The following is a 27507-nucleotide window of genomic DNA, read 5'->3' on the forward strand; positions in this document are numbered from 1 at the left end:
GCCAGATCGTGCAATTTCGCCAAAGGGCCGTCTAGAGCATGTACGAGTCAGTGATGGGGCGCGCAAGGGAAACGAACGACATTCTCAAAGATGAATCGAGAACACGATAGATGATAAGAAAAGTACAGATGAAGAAACCATAGCGGCGTATGAAAGCTTCGTCTACAGGTTAGCGGCACCCGCCTGGGAATGGCAGGCGGAACCAGAGGGCAGTTGCTGCCGATTGGCTGGAACATCGCGTTAGCCGACGATCCCCCCAAATCACTTACACAAGGCATTGTGCACATTGTTCTTCGTCTACGAGGTGGCGAAATGCAGCTCACCGCTGCTGACAGTAATGTCTTGTGGCCCAGGTCTATGCATACGACTGCATTTCCTTTTCCACTTATTGGCGCGACTGACATCAGATGCGCAGTGGCGGGCAGATTTCGCTGGTGTACAGGCGATGGGGAATTACTACATCATCGCATGTGCTGTAGCATATGCAAACACCCAAACAGAGGCTCTGTAAGTTTTGCGAGAAAAGGCCACATAGAGATCGTCATTAGTAATCGTATGTATATACATTTTATGAGTTGCCTGGATCCTGCCCAGCCTCATGGAGCACCAGTGCTATACAACCGCCAGCCTGGTATCGATGCTTTCGACCAACTCGCACGCGAAAGATCAAAAGTGATCGGGGTATATGTAGGACAACGCAAAAAAGCCATCGATGTACTCAATGGTATATAGATGCTAGAGAAAGTGAGAAAGAGCACACCTTCGAAGAACGCCGAGGGTGGAATTCTAGGAAGAGAATTATCGATGACCGTTGTTCATGCCGCTCAAGCAGGGTTTGGCCGGCTCAAAGACTTGAGTACGATATCGACTTTTGCTTGAGGATTGTCTGCCCAGATAGACGCTTGAGCAAGTGTAGTCTGTAGACGATCGAATGCGGTCTCCGTGCCTTTGCGGGCTACGATCGCTTTGCTGATACCGTCACCAAGATCGTATGTCAGTTTCCAGGTTTTTGTTTTCTCCAATATGCTCGCAGCAGACGGTAGGTCCTCAGATTCCTCCTCCAACAGGCTGAGCAGGCCTCCAAAAGACTTGCATTCGCGCAGCGTATGAATAAAATCCATTTCCATGCCTTCATCATCGACCGACCAGATAAAGTACACGCGCTCGGCTTGTTCGTCGGTCAAATCAAGAGAGATGATGCTAGTCGAGTTTGTGCGCTTGATGGCTTGAGGCGGAGGTTTGAATGTATCCGCGGGCGTTGGAGCATGCTGTTTGACATCGTCGACAGGTGTTTCTGACGTTCGTTGAGTCTGTGTATGTATCTGTGGCTGCGGTTGGGGTTGGGGTTGGGTTCGGGGTTCCGGCTCTGGCTGTGGCTCCGCCACAGGTTGTGGTGTCGGTTGTTGTTGTGGTGTCGGTTGTTGTTCTGGTTGCAACTGTGAAGGGCATGTACTGCTATCCTTGGGAACAACGTCGATCACGTCCGATATCTGTGTCCTGTTTTCACTAAGCTTTCGCCGCTTCCTCGCTGCGGGTTGCTTAGTATGAGCATCGCTTTCATCATCATCGACCTTTGCCATGGCATTCGATGCTGGAGGTGCGGCATTCGGTGCTGAATGTGCAGCATCTTCATCAGTAGATTTCGATAGCTTGGGGGTAGAAGAGAGACGATGTCTTGGTTCCGGTAGTCCCCTAAGCTTCGAGGCGATGTCAGCTCGCTCTTGCGGAGACAACACTGAGAGCACGGTCTCTAATGTGCCAGCATCGCTGTCAGGATTGCGAAGTGTGAGCATCATGAAATTGTTGGCGAACTTGTCTCCCAGACCACCTCCACTGATCTGCAGAATTAGATGTGAGGTCAGTATGTTTTCCATGGACTATTCGTTGATCCGAGTCTTACCTCGTAGGGGCGATAGGCTTGAAGACCTTGTAAAGACCTGTCACTCGTCTGAGGTAGCATGATGGCAAAAACCCCAGCGTCGTCGTCGCCGTCGAGTGGCATAATAACGACCTTCTGTATGCTGTCAGTACTCTGAACGATGTAGATTGTATGTTTCTCGGTACAACTCACAACCTTCGGTCCGAACTGCACTTCGCTGAAGGCAATAACAGCTGAGTCTTCCCTAGCACAGCCTCGGCAGACAGCGTTGCGATTCTCCCTAGGACTCCCTGATACTATAGGAGGGTGTGGAGGAGTGAACTTCTTGTAATTGGCCTTCAAGTCGTGAAAGGAGGGAAGCCCTCGGAATGATTGGCTTTGCCTGTCCGGAGCCAGGTAGCCAATCCAGACGCCCCGCGCAAAGAGCTGATTGGCCGAATAAAAATGACCTTTCAGATGAGGTTGCGAGTTGAAGCAATCATACGAGATGGAGTTTTTCCTAGGACTGGTGTTTCGAGATTCTTCCATAGATGCCTGCAGTGCACGCAGCCTAGGTGACATCATTGGCGAAGTCAGTTCGCTCGACGCGCTACGACGTGCCGGCTGCGCATCGCTTTCTGGAGATGCCGCCTTGGAATTGGTGTTTATTTCATTTGAGTTGGAGGGTGTTTGCAACCGGATTGCGTCACCAGGCTGAGGGCTGTTGTTGTCGAGACTGGGCTCGCGGGCGCGCTTGCAGCTTGTTGACGGGGCCCTCGACACAGGTGTGCGCACACTCTTCCGTGCTCTTTGGGGCTGGGGCGGCATGCCCGAGTGTTTGGGTGGCATGCCGGCGAGATGTCGGATAGCGACTGGTAGGTGGTGATGGCGGTCTGTTGTTGCACCATGCGGCTGCGCGCGCTAGCGTCCGTGCAGGGCTTTAATTGGCCCACAATTCTGCATGGCATTTTAACTCCGTCGCAGCACCGCCATGGTACATCCCATCTCCCTTCACTTTAACGCGAACAACCGTGTCGCGATACGTATAGCACGCGACATCGGAATGCGGGAGATTTATCAGTGAGCACGAATAAGACGAAAGCTTCTCCTTGCCAATTGAGGACGCGTCAAGTAAACAACGAAGGAGCGAGGACGCGTCTGTCTCGACCGGAGTCTAGATGGAAGGCGCCTTGCATTAAACCGCTGCCCACTCCATCACCACCACGTTCGGAATCTATTCGCAAGCTCTCACCGCTTCATACCGACGTCGCCAGCTGCGGTCTATACATCACAATTGCCAATTGGTTTTTTGTCCATCAAATCACCACTATACCCGACAATGGGGCGGCAAAAAGGCGAAATCGGCGTTGCTCATCATATAGAATGTCTTGGACTTCAGACGTATGGGAGGGAGAGGATTGAACCGGGCTTCGTTATGAGAAAACCAGTGTTCAGGTATGAGCCCGCCACTGCAATCCACGAACTCGAGGTACCGGCTCTGCTTGGTCTACTACTACGCGATGCACACGATGCAAATACTGTCATCGATCGACACGATCCCATGCTCCTCGATAAAGAGCTAGACCAGCTGTTAGTCGAGTATGGTCCTCTGATCTGGCCTGAGCCTGGTCAAGGAAGTAGAGACCATCTCCGAAAACCACAAGAGGGTACCCGATATCCGGCTGATTTGATCTATCCGAGAGACAGTACCACGTAAGTCCGCTCATCCAGGTACTGGGTGCGAGCTAATGGAAGCAGCATCAAGAAACACCTGCTGGGCATGGTTCTCTGCAGGCAGACTCGCACCGACGTAGAGACCTTCATAAACAGAACATACATGAAAGCCCTGAAATACAAGAAAAGAGACCTAAACATCGATAATAAGCCTTGGTTTCAAGGTTGCAGATTCGTAGCCCTAAGCGAGAAAATACCAGTGAGGAAGAGACGCAGCACTGGTACGACTACTACAGCAGACGAACCCGCTCCTCAACGCGCACGTTCCGAGGAAGACCAAACAGATGTTGACTCCGATACGTCTGAAGATTCGGTGATGGGCACCAAGATAGGATGTCCGACCCGCAGGACAAGCGCGCTTTCACCCGAGCCGTCGCCCTTTAAAGTTGAATTACGAATCTATCGCACCAAACCACCGGGCCAGCCAATCGGCCCTGGACCGACTTGGTCTTACGGCAGTTTGATGTTTACTGGAAAGGAAACAACATGTGAAGACTTCTTCGGTCTCATATGCAATCAGACCAAAGCCGACTGCAGCTTCCTCATCTTCCAGTTGCCCGAGGATATGTCCATGGACGGAAGGGTGCGCATCGACCGAGGATCCAAGGAATCTGAGATGACCTACCGACGTACCCTGGGTATTTTGCAAAGGGCGAGGAGGTTTCCATGCGGTCCTGCGCACCGTTCGGTGGAGCTGGAAATAGGGTTCGAGACAGTCGTTGATTAGTGTTTTGAGATACCCCGTACTTCGCGCCTGCGACTACCAGTTCTTCTGTGTGAACTGCGTTCGTGCATATCCTTCGCTGTATCTCTTTCTTCTTCAACACCGGCGCAGGCGACGGCAAGATGTCAAACGCTTAAGCTTGGAACCCCCAACACACGAGTGTATCGATGTAGCTTGTTGACATGACAAGATGTATATAACATGACCTCGTTATTCGTCGTGTAATTAGTGTACCCATATACCCAACCTTTTCTTTTTGTACAAAACACCTCCTTGTGTATTCCACCTGTGACTACCGGTGCTGACCCACTCTCCTCTCATCAACCAGCACACTCCAATTCTTCTGCACACTAATCCCTCCCGTCGCAGTCCTCTGCGCACTATCATCGCTGACCCTTCCCATCTCAATCTCCACATTATGCTTCCCCTGTGTATCCTCCCCAACGAACTTGAACTCCTCCTCATCCTCCAACCGACTCATACCCGCGAGTGTCGAAAACAACCCGCCCGTAGCACCCTTCTTCCTGTGCCTCCCTCCGGAGTTCTTCGAGTCATGCATATACCCATCCAGTCCGCCATTGGAGCTCGGACCAGGACTCTTCATATCGCTCGGCCGCGAAGAAGCAAAAGAGAACAATTTATCGAGGCCGATCCAACGGAAAGCCGGTTTCAAGCTAGGCAAACAAGCACACGTGAGACCGATGTTGATCTCAACAATCGACCACACGATGATCTCGCGGAAGTTGTAGGTCACGTCGCCCTGGGCTGAGATGGGGATTTGCAGGAAGATGATGAGGCGCACGAGCGAGACGACGGCGATGAAGGTGCCGAGCGCGAACATGCCGGCTAGAACGATGCGTTGGGCGAGGGGGGCGTGCAGCCGCCAGACGTGCGGAATGGGCATGATGACGATGAAGAAGTCGAGGATTACGTTGGGGACGGAGCCGCCGAGGTAGATGTCGCGCGTTTCGATGCAGGTCTTTTGCGTGATGGTTATGTCCCAGGCAGCGCGTACAGGCAGGCAGTTGAAGATTACGCAGAGCATCTGTGAGGCGATGCTGTTAGCCTATTGCGCTGATGGTGACAGTGTTCGTGGAATGAGTGGCTTACAATAGCGATACACCATGCGATGGAGGCGGCGGTGACCACATAGATGGTAATGCGGGACTTGATCTCGAAGAGCCGCCAGTAGAAAGCCAAGACTGATAGTTTGATACTCGTGATGCTGAGCGTATACAGAATCTGGCCGATGTAGATATTCCGTAGGAAAGCAATGATTTGTAGCGGGTTCGTGATTTCATTGATGTGTAGTCCCAGTGACTCTCGCATGCCTGCAAGCACTGAGCGTTAGCCTACGATTCGTGTCCAATGACGAAAGATACGTACCTATTATGCACACGTAGAAGAAGCCGTTGGCCACAGCCAGTGCCACCATGGACATGTAGTCGTCCATCTGAACATTGCGCCATCCCCCGTGCCGTTTCCGACAGTAGACCTTGAGGGGGACAAGTAGCATGATCAAGATATAAGTCGATATCGCCACTCCATCTAGACGACGGCGGTAAGATTGGCTGGAGAGAATGTCAGATGCATGCTACCCAAGACACTGTTTTCTGGTCGTGATAAGACATGGGTTGGGTGAACCGCGGAGGACCACGGAGACTGGGTATGGAAAGGGTAGAGAGCAAAGAGATGGCGAGTAGACACTCCCGAGCAACTTACACGCTCTCCTGTGGATCGATGATAGGCGCCATGATGCACAATTCATGTACACACTCTCTTTCCTATCCTCGACAGCGTATACACCAGGTATATCACAAACAGCGAGAAACAAGACGTCGCAGTGGCGTTGACGGTGATGCACGAAACTCTCACATGGAAAACGCGAGACACGCACCCATGATATATCAGAAAGAAGAACACGGCACAAGACACGCGATGCCCAGAAGGAAAGAAAAACCTTTCCTCACCTCCCATGCAGACGCCCTGACCAGAACTCCCCAGATGTTCCCAATCCACCTACCGCTACCGCCGCTCCCGGTCGCGGGAGACCCCCTTTAGGTCTGTAAATCACAACCCTTCAAACCCATGACGGTTTACTTGCTTGTTTAGCTGTGCATCAGCCAATGGCCATCGCAGCATCCGGCAGAGAGAAGTAATAATCCGACATGCTGGAGCTGTTGGGCAAAGCATAAAGTCAAGAAGCGAGGCACTGACACACGGGGAGCATCTGGGAAGTGGATCGTCAGTTACAGGTTAGGGGGTCCTGGTCGGCCTGAAGGGTCCCTCGTCTTCACATGTGAGTGGGTGGGGGATGATCCGGCACTCGCTCCCAACGGAGACGGCGTCGTGCTACGCGGGAACGAAATGGGAAGTCACTCCACTTCAATTATGCAAGACTTCAATCTACGCCTGCATCGCACGCCCTCTCGTTCAGCAAGCGCGTCGCGGCTTGAGACGAATGATCAGTATGAGAGGGGTAGATTTTTGCATCTTGCGAAAAAAGAAATAAGAACGTATTTGTTTATCTGTCGCCGCGGGGTCGAGTCTGCCGTCTGCGTGTGTACCCAAACCGACAATCACTGCGCTCGTCGATCAAAATCCTCCGGGGTAGCCGTGGCAGGATAAACTCCGAGCTGTGCGTTATTCTAAATGGCCGACTCGAGCAGATCATCCCACTTCCTGGTGTTGAGCGCATGTGCCTGGCCGTCGTTTTGGCCGTAAACGGTTTAGCTTGGCCGTCCGTTGCGAGTCAGAAATGAGGCTTCGGCAATGGATTACGAACCAATCGATGGCGGACATAAGCGATGAAGATATCAGACGCCTTGCAGCTCCTCGGATGAACACGCACTGCGTCTGCTTTGTGGCGTTCGTTCCTGTGGATGTCGTGCATTGCCGGAATCCTACTATGACGAATTGCAGGGCATTTGGTAGGGGCGCAAGCCGCAAACGTGTGTGCAAGCTTTGTGGCGGCGTAGGAACCAAAACGTGCTAAGCTCTCGTTGGAGGGCAATCACCGTTTGCCAATCATACGCCTTGCATACAACGGCATGGGTCGCGGAAGCGGAAGGACCCTCACACGCTATGCTGTGCCGTGGGAGCGAGAGGGACTCACGCCGTCGTCTTGGTAGTTTTAGTAGTGCAACAACGAGTCGAGACGCCGTATAGACCCTGTCGAGGCCCATCAAGTTATTGTCTCAAACCCGACCAGGGTAAATGCAGTGAAAGTCCCATGGGGCTTAGCGAGAGACCCACCTATTCGAGGGCGTCCGGCACATGCGCCATCTTCCACGTGGATGCGAGGAACGCGATATGCGGGCTTATTACAACCAGCAAAACAAAAAGTTAGTGATGCATCGTGATAGTGGCGTCGCTCAGTAAGCATCAGTAACTGTTTGATAGTCAAACTATGTGTTATGGATAGCTGGTGCGGGAGGTGCGGCTCGCCATCGGTCCTTTCTTAGCCCAGCCGAGAAGCAAAACTCCACATTTCAGAGTCGTTTCTGACAGGTGCCCCGGCTGCTAGTTAGCGACCTAAGGTTTTAGGAGACCAATCAACGGGCACTAATTTGGGAGCCGTGAGGGTTCAGATGCCGCGGAGCACGACAGGTTCAACCATGTGCGATTTGCAAAGTCGGCGAGCATATGGAAAGGCGTAAAAGAGGCCCCACGCTCTGCATTTCGCTTTCGGATTCCTGTCAAACTTTCCTTCTTCTCTGAATAAGCCAGGTGCATGATGGCAATTACAGATATCCAAGGCAATGGGTCATACCCAGGGCTTCTCGTGTTGTCAGCTCTGTTAGTATCGACCTACGTAATCGTTACTGGAATCTATCGCCTCTACTTCCATCCACTCGCGGCGTTCCCGGGGCCGTTCTGGGCCCGCTTGACTGTGTTCCCGTCATGGTGGCACACTCGTACTGGCGACCGACACGTTTGGCTGTATAGTCTGCAGGAGAAGTATGGTATGGTGGCCTGATTTCATCCCCAGAGTCAGTGAGTTGTTAACGATTGGTAGGACCCGAGTTCCGGTATCGTCCAGACAGTGTCGTGCTCAACACGCCTGCTGCTTTCAAGAAGATCTTTGGACCAAAGGGAAATGTTAAGAAAGGCCTTTACTACGAAGTGTGGCCACGCAATGTCCACACTATCAACACATGGAGCACCACCAGTGTTGAGGTGCACTCGCGTAAGCGTCGTGTGTTGAACTACGCTTTCTCAGAAGCGGCGCTGCGAGATGCTGAGGTCTTCCTTCACGCGAACATCGATCGTTGGTTGGAGCTGATTGGTCAACAAGCGCCAAAAGCTGGCGAGTGGACGACCTCTATCAACATGTGTGACTGGATGAACTGGCTTGTTTTCGATATCCTTGGTGACTTGTGCTTCGGTAAGAACTTCGACATGAAGGAGCCTGGAAGCGATCTCCGCCACATCCCCGAAGTTATGGTTCAATTCATGGAAATTCTCCATCCAGTTAGTCCCCTGCATCAGATCATCGATCGACCATGCTGACATTCCAAAGATTGCTTTCGGCCCGTTAGCCAACGCTTGGGTATGGATGAAGCCTCGTGGGCTCGACAAGCTTCTGGAGGTCGCCTCACCGCCGGTAGTCAAGAAGTGGCAGGACTTCGTTGAAGGATGCCTTGAGAAACGGTCCGCGGTCGAACACGAATTGGAGAACAATCCCAAGCCTGAGGGTGAGGTCCGGAAGGACTTCTTTCACTGGCTCTTCAAGGCTGTCGACCCCGAAACTGGCAAGCGTGGCTACAGCGAGCACGAACTCTTCGCTGAGTGCGAGTTGCTGACTATTGCTGGTTCCGATACAACATCTGTCGTAATGTCTGCCGCCTTCTTCTACTTGGCTCGTCGACCGGAGGTCCAGGCTAAGATTGCTGAAGAGGTCAAGTCGGTCTTCTCAAGCTATGACGAGATCAAGTCTGGTACCAAGATCATGTCCTGCAAATACCTCACCGCGTTTCTTCAAGAAGCTATGCGCATGACACCACCAGTCGCAGCAGAGCCCAGCCGTGAGGTACTTCCTGGCGGAACGACTGTTGGCGATCACTACTTCCCCGCTGGCCTCCACGTCAGCACCGGTCTTTACTGTCTGAGCTACAACGAGAATGTCTACCCGGAGCCCTTCAAGTTCCGCCCTGAGCGCTGGATCGTAGACGAGACTGGAAAGGAAGGATCCTCGGCTGAGAGTGTGGCATTGGCGGAGAACGGTTTCTGTGCCTTCTCATATGGAACGAGGGGCTGCGTTGGAAAGAACCTTGCCTGGCTGGAGATGCGACTTGTCATTGCCAAGACACTCTGGATGTACGAGGTTCGGCCTGATCCAGAGAACAAACTTGGTGGAGGCAATCGAAATGGGAAGCCTGGGCGACAGACGGAGGATCAATACCAGATTTACGACATCTTCGTGGCCGGCAGGAAGGGACCGATGCTGCAGATGCGCAAGAGGTAATGTTGAGTAAGATGAGCCATTTGTGCAGACGACCGAAGTAAAGCCTGCAACGTACGATAGTCATCTTGGCTAGCCAATTGAGCATATTCTGATCCCTTTGAGAACGTTGTCCGTGTACAACACCACGTGTCGCCAGATGCGTGCGCGTGTCTGTGGTGCAAACGGTGGTGCGACCATTCAGTCCCTGACGATCCTCAAATAACTAACAGCCGTTGTACATGTATTGCGCACAGTCGGGAGTGTCGTCGCGCAGCCTCGCCAGGTGATCTGGTGTTGTTGTCGCCTCAGAGGGCTTGCTGTTACCGTCAGCGCATGCCCAGAAGGACGTCCACGTGACGTCTCTAGCGGGGCCGATCAGAGGAGCTTCCTCAAGCTCCGAGTCCGGTCCTTCTTTCTCCAACTGCTCAACACCAACATCGTCGAATCTGTAATTCGTCGTGCGACCGTCGTTGTGCCCAACACGATATGACGATGTTTTTGGCCCCCATCGCAAGCCACCGGCATGCCTCAGACGGCAATGCCAGGCGAGACTCGAACGCCATTCGACCGCAGCGGCACAGCGCCGTATTTTTAGCTCAGCTGGCCCCCAAATCCTGACCGGTCGATTGTTGTGATGGCATTGCTGCAGCTTGTAAAGCGATGCATTCTCTATCGTTACGCTCAACATTCTGAGCTCCTTCGTCGTTACTGACGCCTTTGCGCAACGCCGTCTTTCTGGCATCGAACATCAGGCTATCAGCCTTCAGTCTGGAGTTACGCGGGTTGATCAGCACAGGGCTGAGCGGCTCGTCAAGCCCCGCGACGCCAGCGCAAATCAAAGGCACGGCGAGCTTGATTCCACGACAGCTGTTCGCTTCGCCTGGACTGCACATGGTGTGCCGCACTAGAGCAGCCTTTCCTGCCTGAGTAGGGCGAAAGCATCCGTGGGCGCATATTGGTGTGATGGAACCAGGCTGACCGGTGCAACGCATAGGCTGCAAGGTACCGTCAGCCTCGTGCAACATCTTGTGCGATTTGGTGATTTCCCGCCTTTTTTCGTGGCTTCTCTCTTTCCTTTAACCTCGCTCGCTTTCGTCCTACGGTCGCTACACATTGCAAACATCATTGTACAGTACAAGAACGTGAGCGCACGCCGCGCATACACGAAACGAAATGCGGTCACCATCCGTCGAAGGAGTACCATCACCCCTCAAGGTTGGCTCCCCGAGCAGTAGGAGAATCTCCGATATCACAGTTCCTTCTGCTTTGCGCGTTGGCTCTCCAACAACTGACGATACCCCGCCCATCCACGCTCGGCCACCACTGCGTCGCAAGAACACGTCTGGCGCTTCCGACAGGCTCTCGCAACTCTTTCCGTCCCGACCGTCCTCAGTCGCCTCAATCGCATCTCCTAGCAGCACCCCTGCATCAAGACGTCAGTCGTTTCCTTCGCCTCTGCTACCGGCCGCAGAACCCTCGTATCGCATACCCCGCGCTCCAGCGCCGCCCTCGTTTGCGCAAGAAACGTCATACAACCCTGTCGCGAGCGTGTTTACTCAAGATCGCGCATCACCGTCGTTGGGCAAGAGCAACAGTAGGACCAAACGGGTCCTCGACCGAATCGCATCGTTGCACAGGGGAGCCTCTCATGGGGGACGTTACAACCGACTGGATGATGAAGAATCACAACCCGGCAGAAGACGGCTTGTGGGAGTCGATGAGGGGGACGAGGCAGTCGGATACGATCTGAGCTCGCTAGGCGGTCTGCCGCTGAAAACATTCGAGGCGCAATCGCGGACACAGGACATACATGAAGGGCAAGAGCGTGATAGAGACATGGATGAAGCTAGTCATGCCGCAGAATTTGAGCGTCTCGAGGCGCAACTCGGAGCTGGAATGACGTCTGTGCTCCATGTTCCGTTTGAGCACACCCCAGCTGGACCAGTACCAGGCTTCTTTCCAGGCCACCGACGAATTCTAACAAGAGCGGATGTAGTAGATGAGCAGGCCAAAAAAGCGCAAGACGAGGCTGAAAATACTGGCAAGGTCGTTGCTGTTGCAGCAGATATCCCAGTCGATATCAGCGAGTTCACAGGAGTTGCTCGCGACTTCGACTCTATGAGAACTCTGACGGCTGAGGCTGGTCTCATTTCCAGCGGTGCACAGACTAGCTACTTCTTTCCTGAAGGCAAGTTTCCCTACATGTACGTGTCGAGAGATAGGATCTAACACGCATGCAGATCCCCAGATGCCTGCATGGCGACCCCTTACTATGAGCTCGTGGTGGATTCTTATGCTCATCATCCTTGCAATTGCACTTGCTGGTGTACAAGAATATGTTTGCCAGATTTCCTTACGCAGTGTCAAAAAGCATCCTGATAGAGGCGGTTTGTGGTCGTTCGAGAAGGTTAACAGCTTGTCCGTCGCGCAATATTTCGCCTGGCAATACGCGCCCATCATGATCTCGGTCTTCTATGGCGTCCTCTGGCAAATGTCGGATTTCGAGGTGAAACGTCTGGAGCCATTCTACCAGCTATCCAAGAAAACAGGCGCAACAGCGGGAGAATCGCTGAACATGGACTACTTAACCTTCTTGAGTTTCTTGGTCCCACTGAGAGCACTTCGTCACAGGCAATACGCCGTCATTTACAGCTCACTGGGCACATTGGTCGCTAGTAGTCTTGTACCTGTCTTGCAGAGTGCTTCTATGACTATGTGGCCAGACGAGGAGGCCCGTGACCTCGGCGACTGGAAAGCCGTGAGAGTCGAACCAGTCTGGTCTAGAGCGCTTTCCGCGTGCCTTCTGATTGTCGCAGCTTGTGGCGGGGCGCTGATGTACGCGATGCAAAGAAAAAGCGGCTTGCAGTCAGATCCCAAGGGCATTGCGGGTATCGCTGCCATGGCTACGAAAAGCCACATTCTTACGGACTTTAAGGGCCTCGACCAGGCTTCCTTGCCACAAATCCACAAGCAGCTTCGCCAAAGAAGATACATCTTGCACAAAAGCTCACTTTGGCAAGGAGAATACATAAAGAGCAAGGAAAAGATCCACAAACAAGGCTCTGATCCTAGACCGCTCATGCTTCGAATGTGGGCGGGTGTACTCTTCATTGGCTTTCTCTTCCTATTCACCGTTGCGGTACCACTCTTCACATTTGTCGAGGAGACGGGCATAATCACACAAAAGCTGCCATGGATGATGACTGGGATAGCGACTGTCATACGCATACTCTGGAACACTATGAATAGCGACGTGCGCATGCTCCAACCGTTTTACATTCTTTCTCTTCGACATGCCCCAGCCAAGACTCTCACACTCGACTATGCTGGTACAAATCCTCTCTGGCTACCATTCGAAGCTTTCCTCAACGGGCATTACCTTGTCATGCTCGTCGCCTGGGGATCCATCTTTGCCGAAATCCTAACCGTCTGCGTAAGTTCGCTCAGCGTCGACGGTAAGAAATTCATACCCGGTTTCGGCGGTGAGAATGAGGACAGTAACCATGACGGCAAGGATAGCGATCCATCTGATCGATGGAACACAGACCAAACGTTTCGCAGCTTCTGGTGGAGCTTCATTCTCACCATGTTCATCCTGATCTATCTTATCGGCATCGCTCTCCTTACCTATGCGAAGCGCAGTCAGAAGTTCATGCCCAGAGAAATCGGCACCATGGCCTCCGTCCTCGCGTTCATCCACCAGTCCAAGATGCTCTTCAGCTTTATCGACACGGAAAAGCTGAACTCAAGGGAGATGACGAAGCATCTCGAGAAGAGTGGGAAGACATACGCGTTGGGCTGGTTCCAAGGCAGAGACGGCGAAGATCACTTGGGCATCGACGAAGAAGAGATCAGCAGCGCGTACGTCTTTGGCAAGGATTGGACTGAGGGGCGGCTGAGACCAGGTAGAGATCTGACGTGGGAGGTTTATTAGACGCGTCGTCACACGATATAATGGCATCTCCATTTTCATCGACATGAAGAACGCGCATGCAATTACTGACGTTGACTCCCCACCCCGTATTCACAACCCTAGCGCCGAGACGCCATTATGCTGGTATAATAATCCGTTCTGACGCGTATGTGCCGCGTCATATGTCCCCGCTCCCGTCTCATCCTCATCCCCATCGCACGTTTATCCTCATATCCCCTCCATCCCTTCCTAACTCTGCTCCCCAACATTCCCCACCAGCCAATCCATACCCTCCTGGACACCCCGCCCATCCACGGCACTACAAGCCACAATACTCCAATTCCGGTCTTTGAGTTCCCCCAACTTGAGCGCCTCGCTGATCTCGCCCGCGCCCTTTGCACCCGGTTGATCTTGTTTGTTTGCGAAGACGAGGAGGGCGGCGTCGCGTAGCTCTTCTTCGTTGAGCATGGCGCGGAGTTCTTCCGATGCGGTGGTGAGGCGCTCGATGTCTGTGCTGTCGATTACGAAGATTACGGCCGCCGTGTTGGCGTAGTAGCAGCGCCAGTAGGGGCGGATGGAGGTTTGGCCGCCGAGGTCCTGGGGGGTGGGGTGTTAGATGGTGGCTATGGGTGATTGGGAGGGGAGGCGAACTTACCCAGACGTTGAAATTGAGGTTCTTGTATGTGACGGATTCGACGTTGAAGCCTATTGTTGGTATCGTTGTGACTACCTCGCCAATCTGTCGTGGTCGTTAGCCTGCGTACTCCTCACCATCCACATCAAGGATGCCCATATCGCCATGTCTCCTTTCTCTCCTCCTTGGATATCGCGTACCTTCAGTCTGTATAGTAGCGTCGTCTTTCCAGCGTTATCCTGCATTTGTAATCAGCGAAATGCCTCCCATACTGGCCATGCTGAGGTTTTCCTACCAGCCCCAGAATCAATATCCGTATCTCCTTCTTTGCCCATATCAGCTTTGTAAACGTCGATAAGTAGCCGCCCATGTTGTTCTCCCTGTGTCTTGTCCGCCCGCTCGTGAGGTCCGTTTGTATGCGGCGTTGACCGCTGGTCTGGTGGTTTCGGCGAAAGGGACGGTTTCGAGGATATCGGCGATATGGCGGTTTCGTGAAAGTGGTTTGATTATTATGCGATTAGCTTGGAGAGAGTTGGGCGTATGTTGTCGTATGAGTTGGAGTGTTTCAGTGTTGCTGTCTGGCCATAAAGTTAGGCCGTCGCGTGCAAACAGGACAAACAGACCGAGGTCGTCGGCGGCAACTTTTGCCGATGTTCAGGCGGACCACGGGTAGAATTGATCTAGCCACGCTCCAGTTGGCTAGCGTTACACTACAACCCCATCATCCACACCATGCCTTACGATCGCGATGTAGTCGTCAGTTGCATCAAGAGGCACTATGATTTGCTCGTGCGCATGGCCTACCTCGACCCGGACACGATCCTCCGCCCGCCGCCTGAAGGTTGGAGTGATGAGCAGCTCGCTGTTGACACATTACAAGAGTGGAAACGGTCGGACCGAGTCACTGATCTCTTGCGTCACTTGCCTTATCTGAGTAAGAATATGTTTGACGATAAATATGAGGTCTACGTCGTAACGGAAGCATGCAATTACCTTCGCAATTATGGCTGGCTGGAAGATGCATACAAAAAGGACGCTATCAGGTACATGTCGCCATGCGGGGAGGGAGAGGAAATACCTGCTGGTATGATACCGTTGAGCCAGGGCAACGAAGCGACAGTGTGGATGATAGATACGGACCAAGGTATGAGCCGCATACAACGTGTATCACCGGATATTGACAGGTTTCACTAGGAATAATCTGGCCCATGGGACCGTACATTGTGGACCGTAGTGCCCCAGAAGACCAGCCTTGGCGGCGAGCCGCAAAGCCTCAAGAGATTCAGCAATACTTCGATGAGCTCTACAACGAGATCGAAACCTTGGTCACCGTTCCTGTACCATTGACGCGAGGTAGCTATGCATGGTACAACGAGATGGTGGATCATCGAGACAACAATGCACAGGTGAGTGCGATCTTCTCGGCAAACGTGACCCAAAGACTCATCAAGCGAATGAACAGCTACCCAAGCGCTTACTGAAAGAGTATGGCTGGCCCTCAGCTTTCAGGAAGGCAGAGTATCTCAAAGCTCTCGAACAAGAACGTCTCGACGCTAAACAGAAAGAAACGGGACGGAAAGAGGAAGCCGTGAGGAAACGTGCACAAAGGCGCTTTATAGCAGTTGACAAGACGTATGATTTGCGTTCCAAGGGTGGAAGCGCCGACAGCACAGAGAAGTGACAGGTCTCACGATGAATCACTACGACTGCTCCTATCTTCTTATCTGGGTCGGTCACACGCATTACCACCGCTTCCGAACGTTCGAAACGAACAGACAGCCTCGTGTACGAAGAGCAAAATTTGCCGACGCTCGGGCGTACCACGGTTGGCAGACAGCAGCTTTCCGACATCGCGGAACTTACACCACGTTTGACGGCATGCGACCCATATATCAAATTCTAAACGAAATGCTTCCGATGTCAAAAGGCGATAGTCGGAAAGACGATACGTCAAAGAATATCTCCAGTAGCTCAGCGACGACTGACAGCATTCGATGCGGCCACCCACCTCCGCTGCATTAGACTGCTACACGGAGGTCAGTAAAGACTTGGACTTTGGAATTTCTGGATGCATTCTCTAGATGAATGTTTGGCGGCAAAAGAGAAACACTGTGTTGGGAGGAACCCAAAAACCATTGCCGGCACCCAACCAGCGTTGCATTGCTTTAACCTCGCAATAGAATTGGTCAACACCGATATCAGCGCACTCCTGCCAGACTGTGGGGATTAATAATAGCAAGAGAACAGGCTGCAGGGTAGGACTCGTGATCGCAATCTCAGTTCGCTAAGCTCGAGCGCGTCATCTGTTCGCGTACGGAGGTAATGACCGAGAGCACATTTGCGCTGAACATCAATATTGGCAGCAGTTCTATAGGCTACCTTTCTGAAAGACTCAGTGCGATACACGAAGACTACATCTTTTTGGCAACCATGGTCTCGCATAGTGAACCGTGTGTCGGCCTTGGCAGAATAGACTAGTCTACTGCCAGACTGTAGTCATTGTCCGGTAGCAGGAGCCTGAACCAGATAACGATCCTCACCTTGACTCAATGCTACGCATTGTGAGTCACTGCGTGTCTGGCACTGATGCGTTTTGCTCGCTTAAAGTGCCACTTGGATATGTTGGATTATTCTTTGGTCTTGCGACTGGCTGTCTAAGAGGAATAAGGATACTTACTACTGGTAGAGGTACAAGGTCATATGGTCAGGGTGAGTCTATCTGCTCATGTTTTGGATGCGCAAACACGGGACGCACGCGATACCATTTCTCTTCTACAATGTTCTTTAGATAGTATATAAACTCACATCTCCTGCCTCCTCCATCCTTCCATTCAATTACATCCACACATGTCCCAAAGCCCAAAGACATACTATTCCAAACTCTTCTTGCAACACGCAACCACATCCACAATACAAGCAAGCACAACCCAAAACCACAACATGTCTTGCCAACGCCTATCAACCGTCCACGGACTGGCACCCGAAAAGCTCATCAAACTCGCTTTCAAGTTCCTCCCCTACCGCACTCTCCAAGCCGTCTTCGCGACGCTTCACCCCGCTCAACATCGCATCTTGATGCAACAACGGCGCCGCGGCGTGAGTCTGCACCATCTAGCAGACACACTATACTACCACCAAGGCGCCACACTGTCGCGCCTGTCGCGCTGGAACGAAATGACGGTGCTGCAAATGCAGCATGAACTCCTCAAACGAGAACACCTCGACGAGGGAGAGGAAAAGAGCTTGAGTGAATGGAAACTGAGAATCAGATTGGTGTGTCTCATGACCGAGGAGAGAAGGGCATGGAAGGAGGGGAAGGAGCAGAGGAGGGTGGAGGAGGAGGAAGACAAGAGGGCATGGATCGCCCAGTGTAGGGCGTATGAGGAGGAGGATGAAGGCGAAGTTATGGATATTTCCATCGCCGCTTCGCAGGAGGGAGGTCAGGTGGTATGCTGAGATGGTGAAAGGTCAGGGGCTTGAAGGTGAACCGCTTGTTTTGAAGTTGGTTGGGGTCATCACAGAAAGCTCATTGGTGTTGGTGTAGTCGTTCCACAGTTTCGCCAACGAAGTCGTCTTCACTCAACCAATGTTACTACCAGACCTCTTACAATGCCGTTGATGACTACAGTTTTGCCCACGCTGTGAAAATGATTTCCCCACTTGCCCTTCCCCGTGCTCTGCCGCACTCTCCGAACATGGTACATTCACTTTCACTTCCAGAGACTTGGTCTCACATCACCTGCACCCACTAACCTGAGTGAGAGCTCTCCCTAATGAATGCAGGCCCTTCCTTCTTCGCCGCCCACTTGCCTCTCCTTTTCAACTGACCGCTTCTGAACCTCTTGGATTACTTTCAACAATCAAGTCGCCGTAACAACAAACACTCCCCCATCTCAGCTAACCTTTCACACTACCAAGATGTTTACATCGCTCATCGCAGAGATCAACGGCGTGGAACCCTCCGTTAAGAAGAATACAAACCAGGTCAAGTCAGCGATTGCGCGAAAGCGTACCGTCGCTGAGACTACATCAACTTCGACACCATCACTTCGACAGCGCGCAGTCTCTCGTCACCCGCAACAGCGTCAAGCCATCGATCGGTACATGGCTGTTGCGCACAATCCATGGAGAGAGCCAAAGCGCCTAGCAAAACCCTCATACGGGGTAATGAAGCAACAAGAGCTTCTCGAGGAAGCGCAGATTCGAGGGCTTGAGATCGACAACAGGGATAGGACATACCTCGTAGACATTTTGATCATCGACGACGAGGCCTACGCCAAGATAATGGAGGTACTCGGTTGCCGCTTCAGAGCCGCCGACTTTGCACAGGGTGAAGTGAAGCTCTACAACCAGGAACTGAAGCTTAAGCGAGCTGAAGCGGAGGCGAAGCAGCAAAAAGCGACCCGTGAGATGCATAAGAAGGCGAAACGAGATGCGCGCGTCAAGGCCGAGAAGCTGGTATGGGAGAAGAAGCAGGCTAAGAACATGGCTGCTAAAGCCAAAGAGCAAGAGCAGCGGAAGCGAAAGAGAAGCGACAACATCGATTCTGGTTGCTCTTCTGCCCCTAAGAAGTCCAAGTCCAAGGGTGCGCCATCATTGCCGCCGCGCTCGAGGAAAACTGGCGCCAACAAGGCATCATCCGGCGATAGGAAGTTTGTCAAGACGAGTGTTGCCAACGACATGAAGGATGCGCACGACGATGACGAGGATGAGAATGGACTTGACGACTTCATTGTTGACGACCTGCCGCAGAAGCCGAAGCGCAAGAGCGATGTAGGCGGCATGGCAAGGAGCAGGTTGATCGCTGGGTTTTGATGGATGGCATATCTTCATTTTTCTTGCTTTCGTTGTTGTTCTCCTTCTAGTATTAGACTACAATGTATCGTAGTTCCTTATGTAGAGCATTGTTGCGGGGAAACCTTCATGTTGTAGTACTATTGCGCCGTCGGAGTATCCGTTAGCGCAGGATTGAGTCGGCCCCAGCGCTTACGGGCACTGCTCTCCGCCAGCGTAGCGCAATTGATTGCAAATTGTTAACTTCATTGCGACATGGATTTACTGCCACACAATGTTCGTTTAGGCGGGTAAGGCATGCCGAGCTCTGTCGATCGCGTCCGTATTAACCACACTCTTGGCTAGTGCGTCATTCCCATAGGGTGCCTAACCGCGCCACGTATATATAGATGCATTCTCGCAAGTCCAAACGATCAAACGTCTACGGCTTTACCCTTATGCTACGTCAATATGTGGACATATGACAATCCAAAGTTGCTGCTCCTTACGATATCAGGACTCCTCACCACAGCGGTCGTCAATGCGCAAAACTCCTCCTGTCGAGGCTTTTTCGACGAATTCACGGCCGTGAACTCAACCGGCCAGCACGAATTTACTTGGAACTCCTCCTACGCCGGCGATGACCCGTGGTATGTCTCTGTCCTCGTCGGATCTCGCTATGACGATCTCAGAGGACATGTTTACATCTCCGTACCTGGAAACGTGCCCAACAATACCGAGCTCTGCAAGTATCAGTGGAGCAACATTAATGCGACGTTAGAAGCCGGAGGGGAGAATAGCTGTAGCGGTGTGATCAGCTCCGACTGCATGGACCACCTGAACAAGGCACTTAGTGATACCTCTGGTACCTCGAATTACTGTCCTAGTAAAGATACTTCGTCCGTATCAGATGAGTTCAAGAAGGCGTGCCCAATGTTGAGTGGCGGCTCACACAGTACGTTCCTTCCCTTGCCCCTGTACAAACCTTCTATATGCACTTTGTTTTTCCTTCCCCTGCACAGAACAGATACGATTGACTTGCGGCTCGGAAGCTGCAGCCTTTGTACATATAGCTGACAAGGTCGCACAGACACGGTCCGTCAAGACGTGACCAACGGCACGTGCGCCTACAACAACATACCCGAGGAGGTGCAAATTCCAGACAATTACAACACGTTCGGGACAAACGCAGGCGTCAGCCCGTCCGATAACTTCTATGCCGCTGCGAATGAGACGTATGATCTCTTAACGCGCCAGACGATTCCAGTCGTGCTACTGGGACGATTTGTTGACCCGGATTCGAATCTGGTGCAGACCAGCGTCGAGTTCGTGTGTATGAATGCGAACAACACAGTGGAGGGAAGCCGTGTACCAGAGGAACAGACGCCGTGGGATAGTGCTGGGGCTGATATCAGTGCTAGGATGGTGGGATGGGCGGCCGGTGTGATGACGGCGATAATGCTGGTGTTGTAAGACTGCGGTACATCGTGATGGTCTATTATGGATGTAATCGATGGTGGTAGAACAGAGAGACCATTTGCTTAGCCCGAATGATACATGTATTGACTATCGGGGACGGAAGCAGGTGTAGACTCACTGCTGGGGGTTGAAGGTGGGAGGGGATGGCACGCAGCTGGTGGCTTCCTTCGGAGGCGGCAAAACTCCGGCGCTAATTCCTGAGACGCGTGCATCGCGTCACCTTAATTCGATCGAACGTACTACTCCTTCGCATCTCTTCCTCTATAATTACCATCATTATCGCCTCGTATTTATCGCGAATTCAATGCGCATGTACGATGTTGCATCGATTTGAGCGATGATCACAACCGTTACGCGTTCGCGCAGCGCGTTCTTACCCAGCCTCGCCATGTGAAATATATCGGTACCGCTTTCAACGCATGGCGAATTGCTGCGCTACCGATGTTTCGCGCGGCATGCTCGTCTTTGCGAGCTGTGCGGGTTTGAAAGGCCTGTTGACATTCCCTGGTAGCGAGAGGAAGCCACCCGCACCGTACGCTGATGACACAGTCACGACGTGCTGAAATTTCCTTCCTGGCCTCCATTTCCTCACTCCTGTGCCGACCTGCTCTTGACACGTCGTCCGAAAATCCACAGAAGTCGAAAGTGTAGCTCATCACCTACACATTACCACCGTCAAGATGGCGTCAACGCTTACCGCTACTCAACAAGCCCTGGGCATCGCGGAACTTCTCGAGAATATTTTGCAACACCTCAGCCCGACCGATGCTTTGTCGAACAAACAGATGGTGTCCAGTACCTTCTATAACTGCATCAACAGATCGTCCGTTCTCAGACAGATCTTCTTGCTTGACGCCAACCGAGTCGAAGAAGATGAAGCCGATAGCAAGCTCTACTACCCCTTAAGCCACATCTTTCCCGCGTATGGATCTCATGAGGGGCGCGGAGGAGTCCTTATCCCTGGATACAAATACCGACCTTTTATTTTTCTGAATCTCGCAGACATCAGATGTTTTGTTCCTGCGGACTCCTACTACGTAGATCAAGCTACGGTCAGCAGAGCTTTGATTCCATCAGGCAAAGATCGGCTCCCAAGGTTAAACCCCGGAAGTCGAAGTTGGGACTGGGAAGCGCCTATAACCCAAGTCCGTCCGTCAGTGATACACCCATTCATTGCCCACAATCTTTGGATCAAGGATGGGTTCTTTTGGACTGGCTTTGGCTCCCATGCAATAGTCTTCATGGAGGACCCCTTACCCCTTTCGAAATTGGGCCTCTCCTCTACCAAAATCTCGCGAGCAATCGAGAACATATTGTTCCAGATACAGAAAAGCCCTACTGCTAGTTGGATCAAATCTACGCTCTCGAATCCCGCCTTCACCACCGTCAGCTTGGTCATGCACTGGGAGATCTCAAACCGCTCTACCCGGGTACACTTTGTTCATCGCTTCAAAAGCTTCCGTCGCGCTACTGGTGTACTGGTTGACGATCTTCTGATACTTCTCGCCAGGTACTTCGTCGAGCGGCTCGAATTCGCTGGGAGTTCTAACGCGCTCTACGTCCCCCAACAAGATCTCGCGGCGGCTAACGAGCTCACGAGACTACTGGACCCTGTCGGTTACTTCTACGTGAGCGCCTAAAAACTTTGCAAGGCTTTTCCGAAGCCTGAAGGAGTTGGGACGCTATAGCTAACGGTTATCCGACGGTTGGTCAACGTAGTCAGGATCACATCTGATTATGCGGGCAAGGCGCCATAAACATGGGTCGATCTTCACTGTTATAGGTTAGGGGAAGAGTTGCGAAATATAAGTTATTCAAACTTAGTAGTGCTTGAGGCACCTGACTCTGTAGAGGAGAGTTCATATTCGTATCAGAAGTTGCACAGATGTTACAGACAATGTACCAACACGTCTCTCAGACCTAGAGGTCGTGACTATAGTGAACCAATAATCTCCAGCGATACTACCATATACCCTTCATGTCGTCAATTCGGTCCATCAACTTTTCGATGAGGTCTCGCTCTTTCTTGTATGAGCGCATGTAGCTCCTCCATGTCCTGCCACCTCGCTTGAACGAACGCATTTGACCCATCCAGTACTCCAGATCAGCCGGTGAATAGGCTTCCAAAGCTTTCCGGATCGTCCAGATGAACACGTGCGCGAAGTCAAGCATCGTGATACCAGTATCACCGAGATAATCGTGAGTTCCATCGCCGAACCACCCAGGTAGAGTGGTCATGATGGTAAGTTTCGTGACGGCAGGTGAACTGATCTGAACCGTTCTCCAGGGCCGTCTTGACGCATCGGTGCTCATGGCATTTGCGAAGGTTTCCAGAAATTCCCGAATGTATGTGAAGTACTCGCAGCCCTCGTTGAAGTTGTCGCCCAGTAAGAAGATCATGTGTTTCTCGTGGCCGGTGAAGATAGCGGACGCTTTCCCTGTCCACGATCGGCGAAGCAGCGGGTTCAACCGTGACATGTCAAGCAGCGACTCGCAGGTTCGCGGGTCGTATTCATCATCAGGCCAAAAGCCGCGACACTGACGGCCCACGTTGATCGTCAGAGGTATGATCTCTTTATCGTCATTAAGCGTCTCGAAATAGTCCTGGATGCCCACTTTGTATTGTAGTCGGCGGATAGCATCTGGTTCGTCGGCTGTTAATACACGTTACACACGCTCTAAACGCTTTATCTACAATATAAATATTTATATATTCTATTATTTATTATCTATCTAATATTCTATATCTTCTTTAGTATTATTATTTAAGCCTATATATTCTTTTACATCTTTACCTACACGTTATATAGAGTAAGTATAGTATTTATTTTATTTTAGCGTTTAACGTTACTACTAAAGTAGTCCTAATATATAAGTAGCTACTTTTTATAAGTAGGCTAGTATACTAAGTATTCTATCTAAGTTAATAGCTTATATACTATTACTTACTTATTTTAGATAAAGGTTTAGGCTATTAGTATAAAGCCTAAGACATTAGCATAACTTATAAAAAATATAGTAGTATTACTTACTTAATAAAGTATCTAAGAAGTAGCTATATATTCTTAAACTACGTAACTCTTTAGTATATATACTTATATAAAAAAGATACTAGAGAGCTTATAAAATTACTAAATACTTAAGAGCTTATTTTCTATATAGAGAAGTAATAGTAATAATATTAGAGAAAATAAAAGTAGTAATAGTAATAGTAGTATTATTTAAGTTCTATATAAAAGTAATAAAAGACTAAAAAAGTAAGAGGTATACTATTATTTTATATATTATGTATAAGAGAGAAAGTAGAGTTATAAAGATAAAGCTTCTATACTCTTCTTTAACTTATATATATATAAAAATCTTAAAATCTAGTCTTATTCTATTTTATAGTACTATAATAACTTATTAATAATAAGCTACTTACAACTCTTGTAATACATACAAGATATATAATAACTAAATCTGCCTATTAAATATAGAAGAGATAAGAAAGAGGTTGTTGGCTGTCGGGTCGTCGGCGAATAGTGCGCGAAGAGTACCCGGAGTCACCTTTGTCAGTTGACAAAGTTCCTCAAGGTCTCCAAACTGGCTCCATCTTGCAAGTAGGGGGTTACTCAAGTCTGGAAGATGCGCCCCCAGAAACAACCGACGGTCTGTTTCCTCTTCGCTCATCTCGTCGGCGATCAAGAAGCACTTCTTCTTAAGTGCATTTGATCCTTGAACAACCTCTCGCCAGAACTTTGAGACCCCTTGTGCATTCTTTAGAGTATCGGCGGAGCTGAGATTGAGTAGTATGTTCTCGAGCATCTCCACGACGCCCAAGACGCGGGCGGACTGGCCCTGTTCGAGTGGAGGAAAGGATGTGTTGTCCATGGCGATTGTTTGAGCTTGTTGATAATCGAACGCGATCGATAGGTAAAGCGCGGAGGTTGGGTTATCAGAAGAAATAGTGCAGAAAGGGCGACGCAATTGTTTGTATGAACGCCAAGCCTGAGCACGAGCCAGCAAAGTGAAAGACAGCTGACAAGACAAACAGATGTATACCTAGGTACAGTGAGACTGCTTTCATTAACCGGAAGTTGACTCAGAATTAGCGCAAGTAGAGTCCGCGGCCGAGCGAAATGTACATGACACCTATTTCTCGAGATCAGATGTAAAGCTAAACACCCTCAAGCCCCAGTGAAAGTACATGATTGACCGTCGGCCACCAACAGGCGGACGACATTAGGAGTCAGAGACATTCTACAAAGAAGGGAGAAATACAACATCTGACGAGCCCTTGAGCCGAAATACCCTATGCATCAATCCTACATAGTCGTCCCTGCTGAGTAGGCAACCCTCCTGTCCCTTCGACATACCAATCCTCGCTACCCACACCCGTAACCGCATAGAACAACCCCCAAGGATCTCTTTCCTTCTTGATCTTCAGCAGCCTATCGTAGTTATCACCATACATACTATACTGAAAGTTCGGCTCCGCAACATCCGCCTCGTTCATATAAGCACCGCTGAGCGGCGTCGCATCTCTCAGCTTCTGTACGTAGGAGTTGAGGCGAGCATGCGATGACTTCCAGAGCTCGTCAGAGAGGCTAGCATCGTACTGCCGACTATCGAAGCCGGTCATGTGCATGACTGCGTTGCGCAGGTGCGGCGAGACAGCAGAGTCTGAGCCGGGATAGCCGGCTGTTTCGAGTGTTGGTGCGTAGTCGACGGAGTGGAAGCTGTAGCCGCCTTCTTCCACGAATGAGCGGATCGCTGCCATGGTGGTATTGAATGTCTGGGAGGTTGGGTCTTCGAAGTTGGATCGGGGAACAAGCCGGCTCACAAGACGGCTGTTACTAATACCACCGCTTGGGCCGCCGGGTAGGGTACCGAATTTTGCATATGTGCTCCAGAACTTTGGCTCGGGGTTGACTAGTAAAATGCCAACGTCGTTGAGATCTTTGATGAGCGGCGCCATGAGCTTTTTCATGTCTTCGACGGTGACTCCCGGCTTGGTAATTTGATTTGATAGGGTGAAGGTACCAGAGGCCTTGGTAATGTAGTTTGACATGATGCCTTTTGCGTCATTGATGCGTAGATTGTGCGAGAAGTAGACCTTCATACCTTTCCAGAAGGTTTCATTAGATACGCGAACGGTGGTCTTGTCGTTACCGGACACTGGGCCGGTCTGGAATGTGAAGTCACTTCGTGCGACCGTCGTGGGCGGATACGCTTTTACAATCGCAGATGTAACGATGCCGAAGTTTCCTTTGCTATTAGTCAGTATCAAAGATAGTTGCGATGGTACTGTGGAAGCTTACCGGGTCCACCACCTCTAATAGCGAAGAATAGGTCCGCGTTCTCCATCGGATCTGCATGCACAAATCTGCCGTCCGCGGTAACAAGCTCTAAGGCAAGTACCTGGTCTGCCATCAGGCCATACTTTGAAGTGATGTACGCGAATCCTCCACCTTGCATATAACCGCCATACGCTCCAACAGTAGAAGACCCTGGAGCTAGAAGCGTTATGCCATATGTACTCATGGCGTCGTAGACTTCATGTTGTTCTAGCGCTGCTCCAACTCGGGCCGCTTGACCACTGTACTGACCAACCTCGTACGTCGGTAAGTACTCGAATGCTTTCATGCGATGCACCCAGACTTGAAGTGCGCCACCGCCGGTGTTTCGGCCGAGGAAGTCATGGCCGGTATTTCTACAAAGTTCAGTTTGGGGCTGGTATCTTTCCTGAGGACGTACTTGATCGTCAACCGGATATTGTTGTTCCTGGCAAAGTTGACTGCGAGCTGCACGTCTTTGACTGTAGTAGCATTGACGACAAATGCAGGGAAGCTGACGAGTTTGCAGCCAGACAGCGGAGGCGTGGCGCTAGCTGCAGGTACGGGGCATGGATTATGTAAGGTCCACTGCCCAAACGGTACCAGTGGGTCTTCCTTGCTAGATGGAATAAGTTAGCTTTCGACTGATGGTAAGGTTTCCAAGTCCATACGCGAAGAGAGCATCGCTTTGACGTCGCCTGACGTTTGAACACTTTGCGGTATCCTTGTACTCGCCCTCATAGCAGGCAGCAGCGGGCGGAATGCCCTTAAGCAATGTCCCTCCAAGACTGATGTTCAGGGCACTCCACTGCGTCGATGATGGCCAGCCGTCGTAGCCTGGATAGCTCTTGCAAGAAGGTATGTTGCTCGTGTTTGCTTTACCGAAAGCCAAGTCAGGGTTTGTCCCCACATCCGAATCCGTCAGCTGTATACCCTCATATGGGAAGTTGTACGCATAGGCAGCTTGCGCCGCAAGAAAGCTTGAAAGAAGCAAGGACCCGAAGACCATTTTGGAAAGCGCGAATACGGAATGAAATTAACGATGTTCAAAAGCTTCGAGTTGAAGCTTGCTCTCTTGGAGGCTATCATGCCAGCGCCTTATACCAGCTTCTAGTAACAGCACTGGCGACACCCCCCTTCTCTAATGCCCATGAAATGCCCCACATATGTCCAGGCTGGTGGTAGCCTGAGGTTTGAGGTGATGCAAAGACTGCGTCCCCGTCTCTTGACTCGTACTGCCTCATACGATGCAGCCCAGTTCTCGTCTTGGCCATACGATACGGGCCGGCCCAGACGTATTGCCATATCGGGCGCACAGTCAGCATGCAGCCATGTAGCTTTACCCGGTCTGGTTTCGCTGTGCATCTCGTGTGATCAATACGTCGCGCATATCGCGAAGGTTGTGAGGCTTTTGTGGCGTCCGTAATCATACAGTGGTTCCGACATCATGGTAAACGGTCGATGCTGAGGGCTGCGAGGCTGCATACTGAGTCTTCCTGTTGGTCGTAACAAGCGAATCAGAATGAACTAAACCTGCGATAAGAGCCTTTGAACGCGTGAAAGCTGACTTCGGGGTCTCCCCACACTGGGCGTACAGAATCGCCTTGTGGGACACATGATGCAAATGG

The 27507-nt window shown here is 51.3% G+C and overlaps 11 protein-coding genes across 11 annotated transcripts; 6 read left to right on the forward strand and 5 right to left on the reverse strand.

Moving 5' to 3' along the window:
* Positions 1–824: 824 nt before the first annotated feature.
* On the reverse strand, positions 825–2440 carry J4E83_005683 (uncharacterized protein; the record flags this gene model as incomplete). Its single annotated transcript, XM_049332600.1, has 2 exons — positions 825–1838; positions 1901–2440. 2 exons carry the CDS (start codon positions 2438–2440, stop codon positions 825–827), a joined length of 1554 nt encoding a protein of 517 aa, XP_049188408.1.
* A 2168-nt stretch (positions 2441–4608) lies between these two features.
* Positions 4609–5832, reverse strand: J4E83_005684 (uncharacterized protein; the record flags this gene model as incomplete). Its single annotated transcript, XM_049332601.1, has 3 exons — positions 4609–5361; positions 5427–5647; positions 5703–5832. 3 exons carry the CDS (start codon positions 5830–5832, stop codon positions 4609–4611), a joined length of 1104 nt encoding a protein of 367 aa, XP_049188409.1.
* A 2217-nt stretch (positions 5833–8049) lies between these two features.
* Positions 8050–9783, forward strand: J4E83_005685 (uncharacterized protein; the record flags this gene model as incomplete). The annotated part of the gene is made up of 3 exons (XM_049332602.1): positions 8050–8281; positions 8335–8789; positions 8839–9783. 3 exons carry the CDS (start codon positions 8050–8052, stop codon positions 9781–9783), a joined length of 1632 nt encoding a protein of 543 aa, XP_049188410.1.
* Positions 9784–11598: 1815 nt separating this feature from the next.
* On the forward strand, positions 11599–13696 carry J4E83_005686 (uncharacterized protein; the record flags this gene model as incomplete). The annotated part of the gene is made up of 2 exons (XM_049332603.1): positions 11599–11966; positions 12124–13696. 2 exons carry the CDS (start codon positions 11599–11601, stop codon positions 13694–13696), a joined length of 1941 nt encoding a protein of 646 aa, XP_049188411.1.
* A 228-nt stretch (positions 13697–13924) lies between these two features.
* ARL1 (Arf GTPase arl1) lies at positions 13925–14679 on the reverse strand (the record flags this gene model as incomplete). The annotated part of the gene is made up of 4 exons (XM_049332604.1): positions 13925–14272; positions 14331–14414; positions 14510–14548; positions 14605–14679. The coding sequence occupies 4 exons, from the start codon at positions 14677–14679 to the stop codon at positions 13925–13927; spliced, it is 546 nt and encodes a 181-aa protein (XP_049188412.1).
* Positions 14680–15041: 362 nt separating this feature from the next.
* J4E83_005688 (uncharacterized protein) lies at positions 15042–15990 on the forward strand (the record flags this gene model as incomplete). Its single annotated transcript, XM_049332605.1, has 3 exons — positions 15042–15453; positions 15504–15715; positions 15772–15990. 3 exons carry the CDS (start codon positions 15042–15044, stop codon positions 15988–15990), a joined length of 843 nt encoding a protein of 280 aa, XP_049188413.1.
* Positions 15991–17249: 1259 nt separating this feature from the next.
* Positions 17250–17765, forward strand: J4E83_005689 (uncharacterized protein; the record flags this gene model as incomplete). Its single annotated transcript, XM_049332606.1, has 1 exon — positions 17250–17765. One exon carries the CDS (start codon positions 17250–17252, stop codon positions 17763–17765), a length of 516 nt encoding a protein of 171 aa, XP_049188414.1.
* Positions 17766–18227: 462 nt separating this feature from the next.
* On the forward strand, positions 18228–19124 carry J4E83_005690 (uncharacterized protein; the record flags this gene model as incomplete). Its single annotated transcript, XM_049332607.1, has 1 exon — positions 18228–19124. The coding sequence occupies one exon, from the start codon at positions 18228–18230 to the stop codon at positions 19122–19124; it is 897 nt and encodes a 298-aa protein (XP_049188415.1).
* A 786-nt stretch (positions 19125–19910) lies between these two features.
* J4E83_005691 (uncharacterized protein) lies at positions 19911–20555 on the forward strand (the record flags this gene model as incomplete). The annotated part of the gene is made up of 2 exons (XM_049332608.1): positions 19911–20037; positions 20173–20555. The coding sequence occupies 2 exons, from the start codon at positions 19911–19913 to the stop codon at positions 20553–20555; spliced, it is 510 nt and encodes a 169-aa protein (XP_049188416.1).
* A 1968-nt stretch (positions 20556–22523) lies between these two features.
* On the reverse strand, positions 22524–24434 carry J4E83_005692 (uncharacterized protein; the record flags this gene model as incomplete). The annotated part of the gene is made up of 2 exons (XM_049332609.1): positions 22524–23215; positions 24212–24434. 2 exons carry the CDS (start codon positions 24432–24434, stop codon positions 22524–22526), a joined length of 915 nt encoding a protein of 304 aa, XP_049188417.1.
* A 421-nt stretch (positions 24435–24855) lies between these two features.
* J4E83_005693 (uncharacterized protein) lies at positions 24856–26888 on the reverse strand (the record flags this gene model as incomplete). The annotated part of the gene is made up of 4 exons (XM_049332610.1): positions 24856–25811; positions 25865–26256; positions 26301–26498; positions 26551–26888. The coding sequence occupies 4 exons, from the start codon at positions 26886–26888 to the stop codon at positions 24856–24858; spliced, it is 1884 nt and encodes a 627-aa protein (XP_049188418.1).
* Between the last annotated feature and the right edge of the window lie 619 nt (positions 26889–27507).

This window comes from Alternaria metachromatica, assembly GCF_023757995.1.
Source record: "Alternaria metachromatica strain BMP 0045 chromosome Unknown scaffold_11, whole genome shotgun sequence".
NCBI classification, from domain to species: domain Eukaryota; kingdom Fungi; phylum Ascomycota; class Dothideomycetes; order Pleosporales; family Pleosporaceae; genus Alternaria; species Alternaria metachromatica.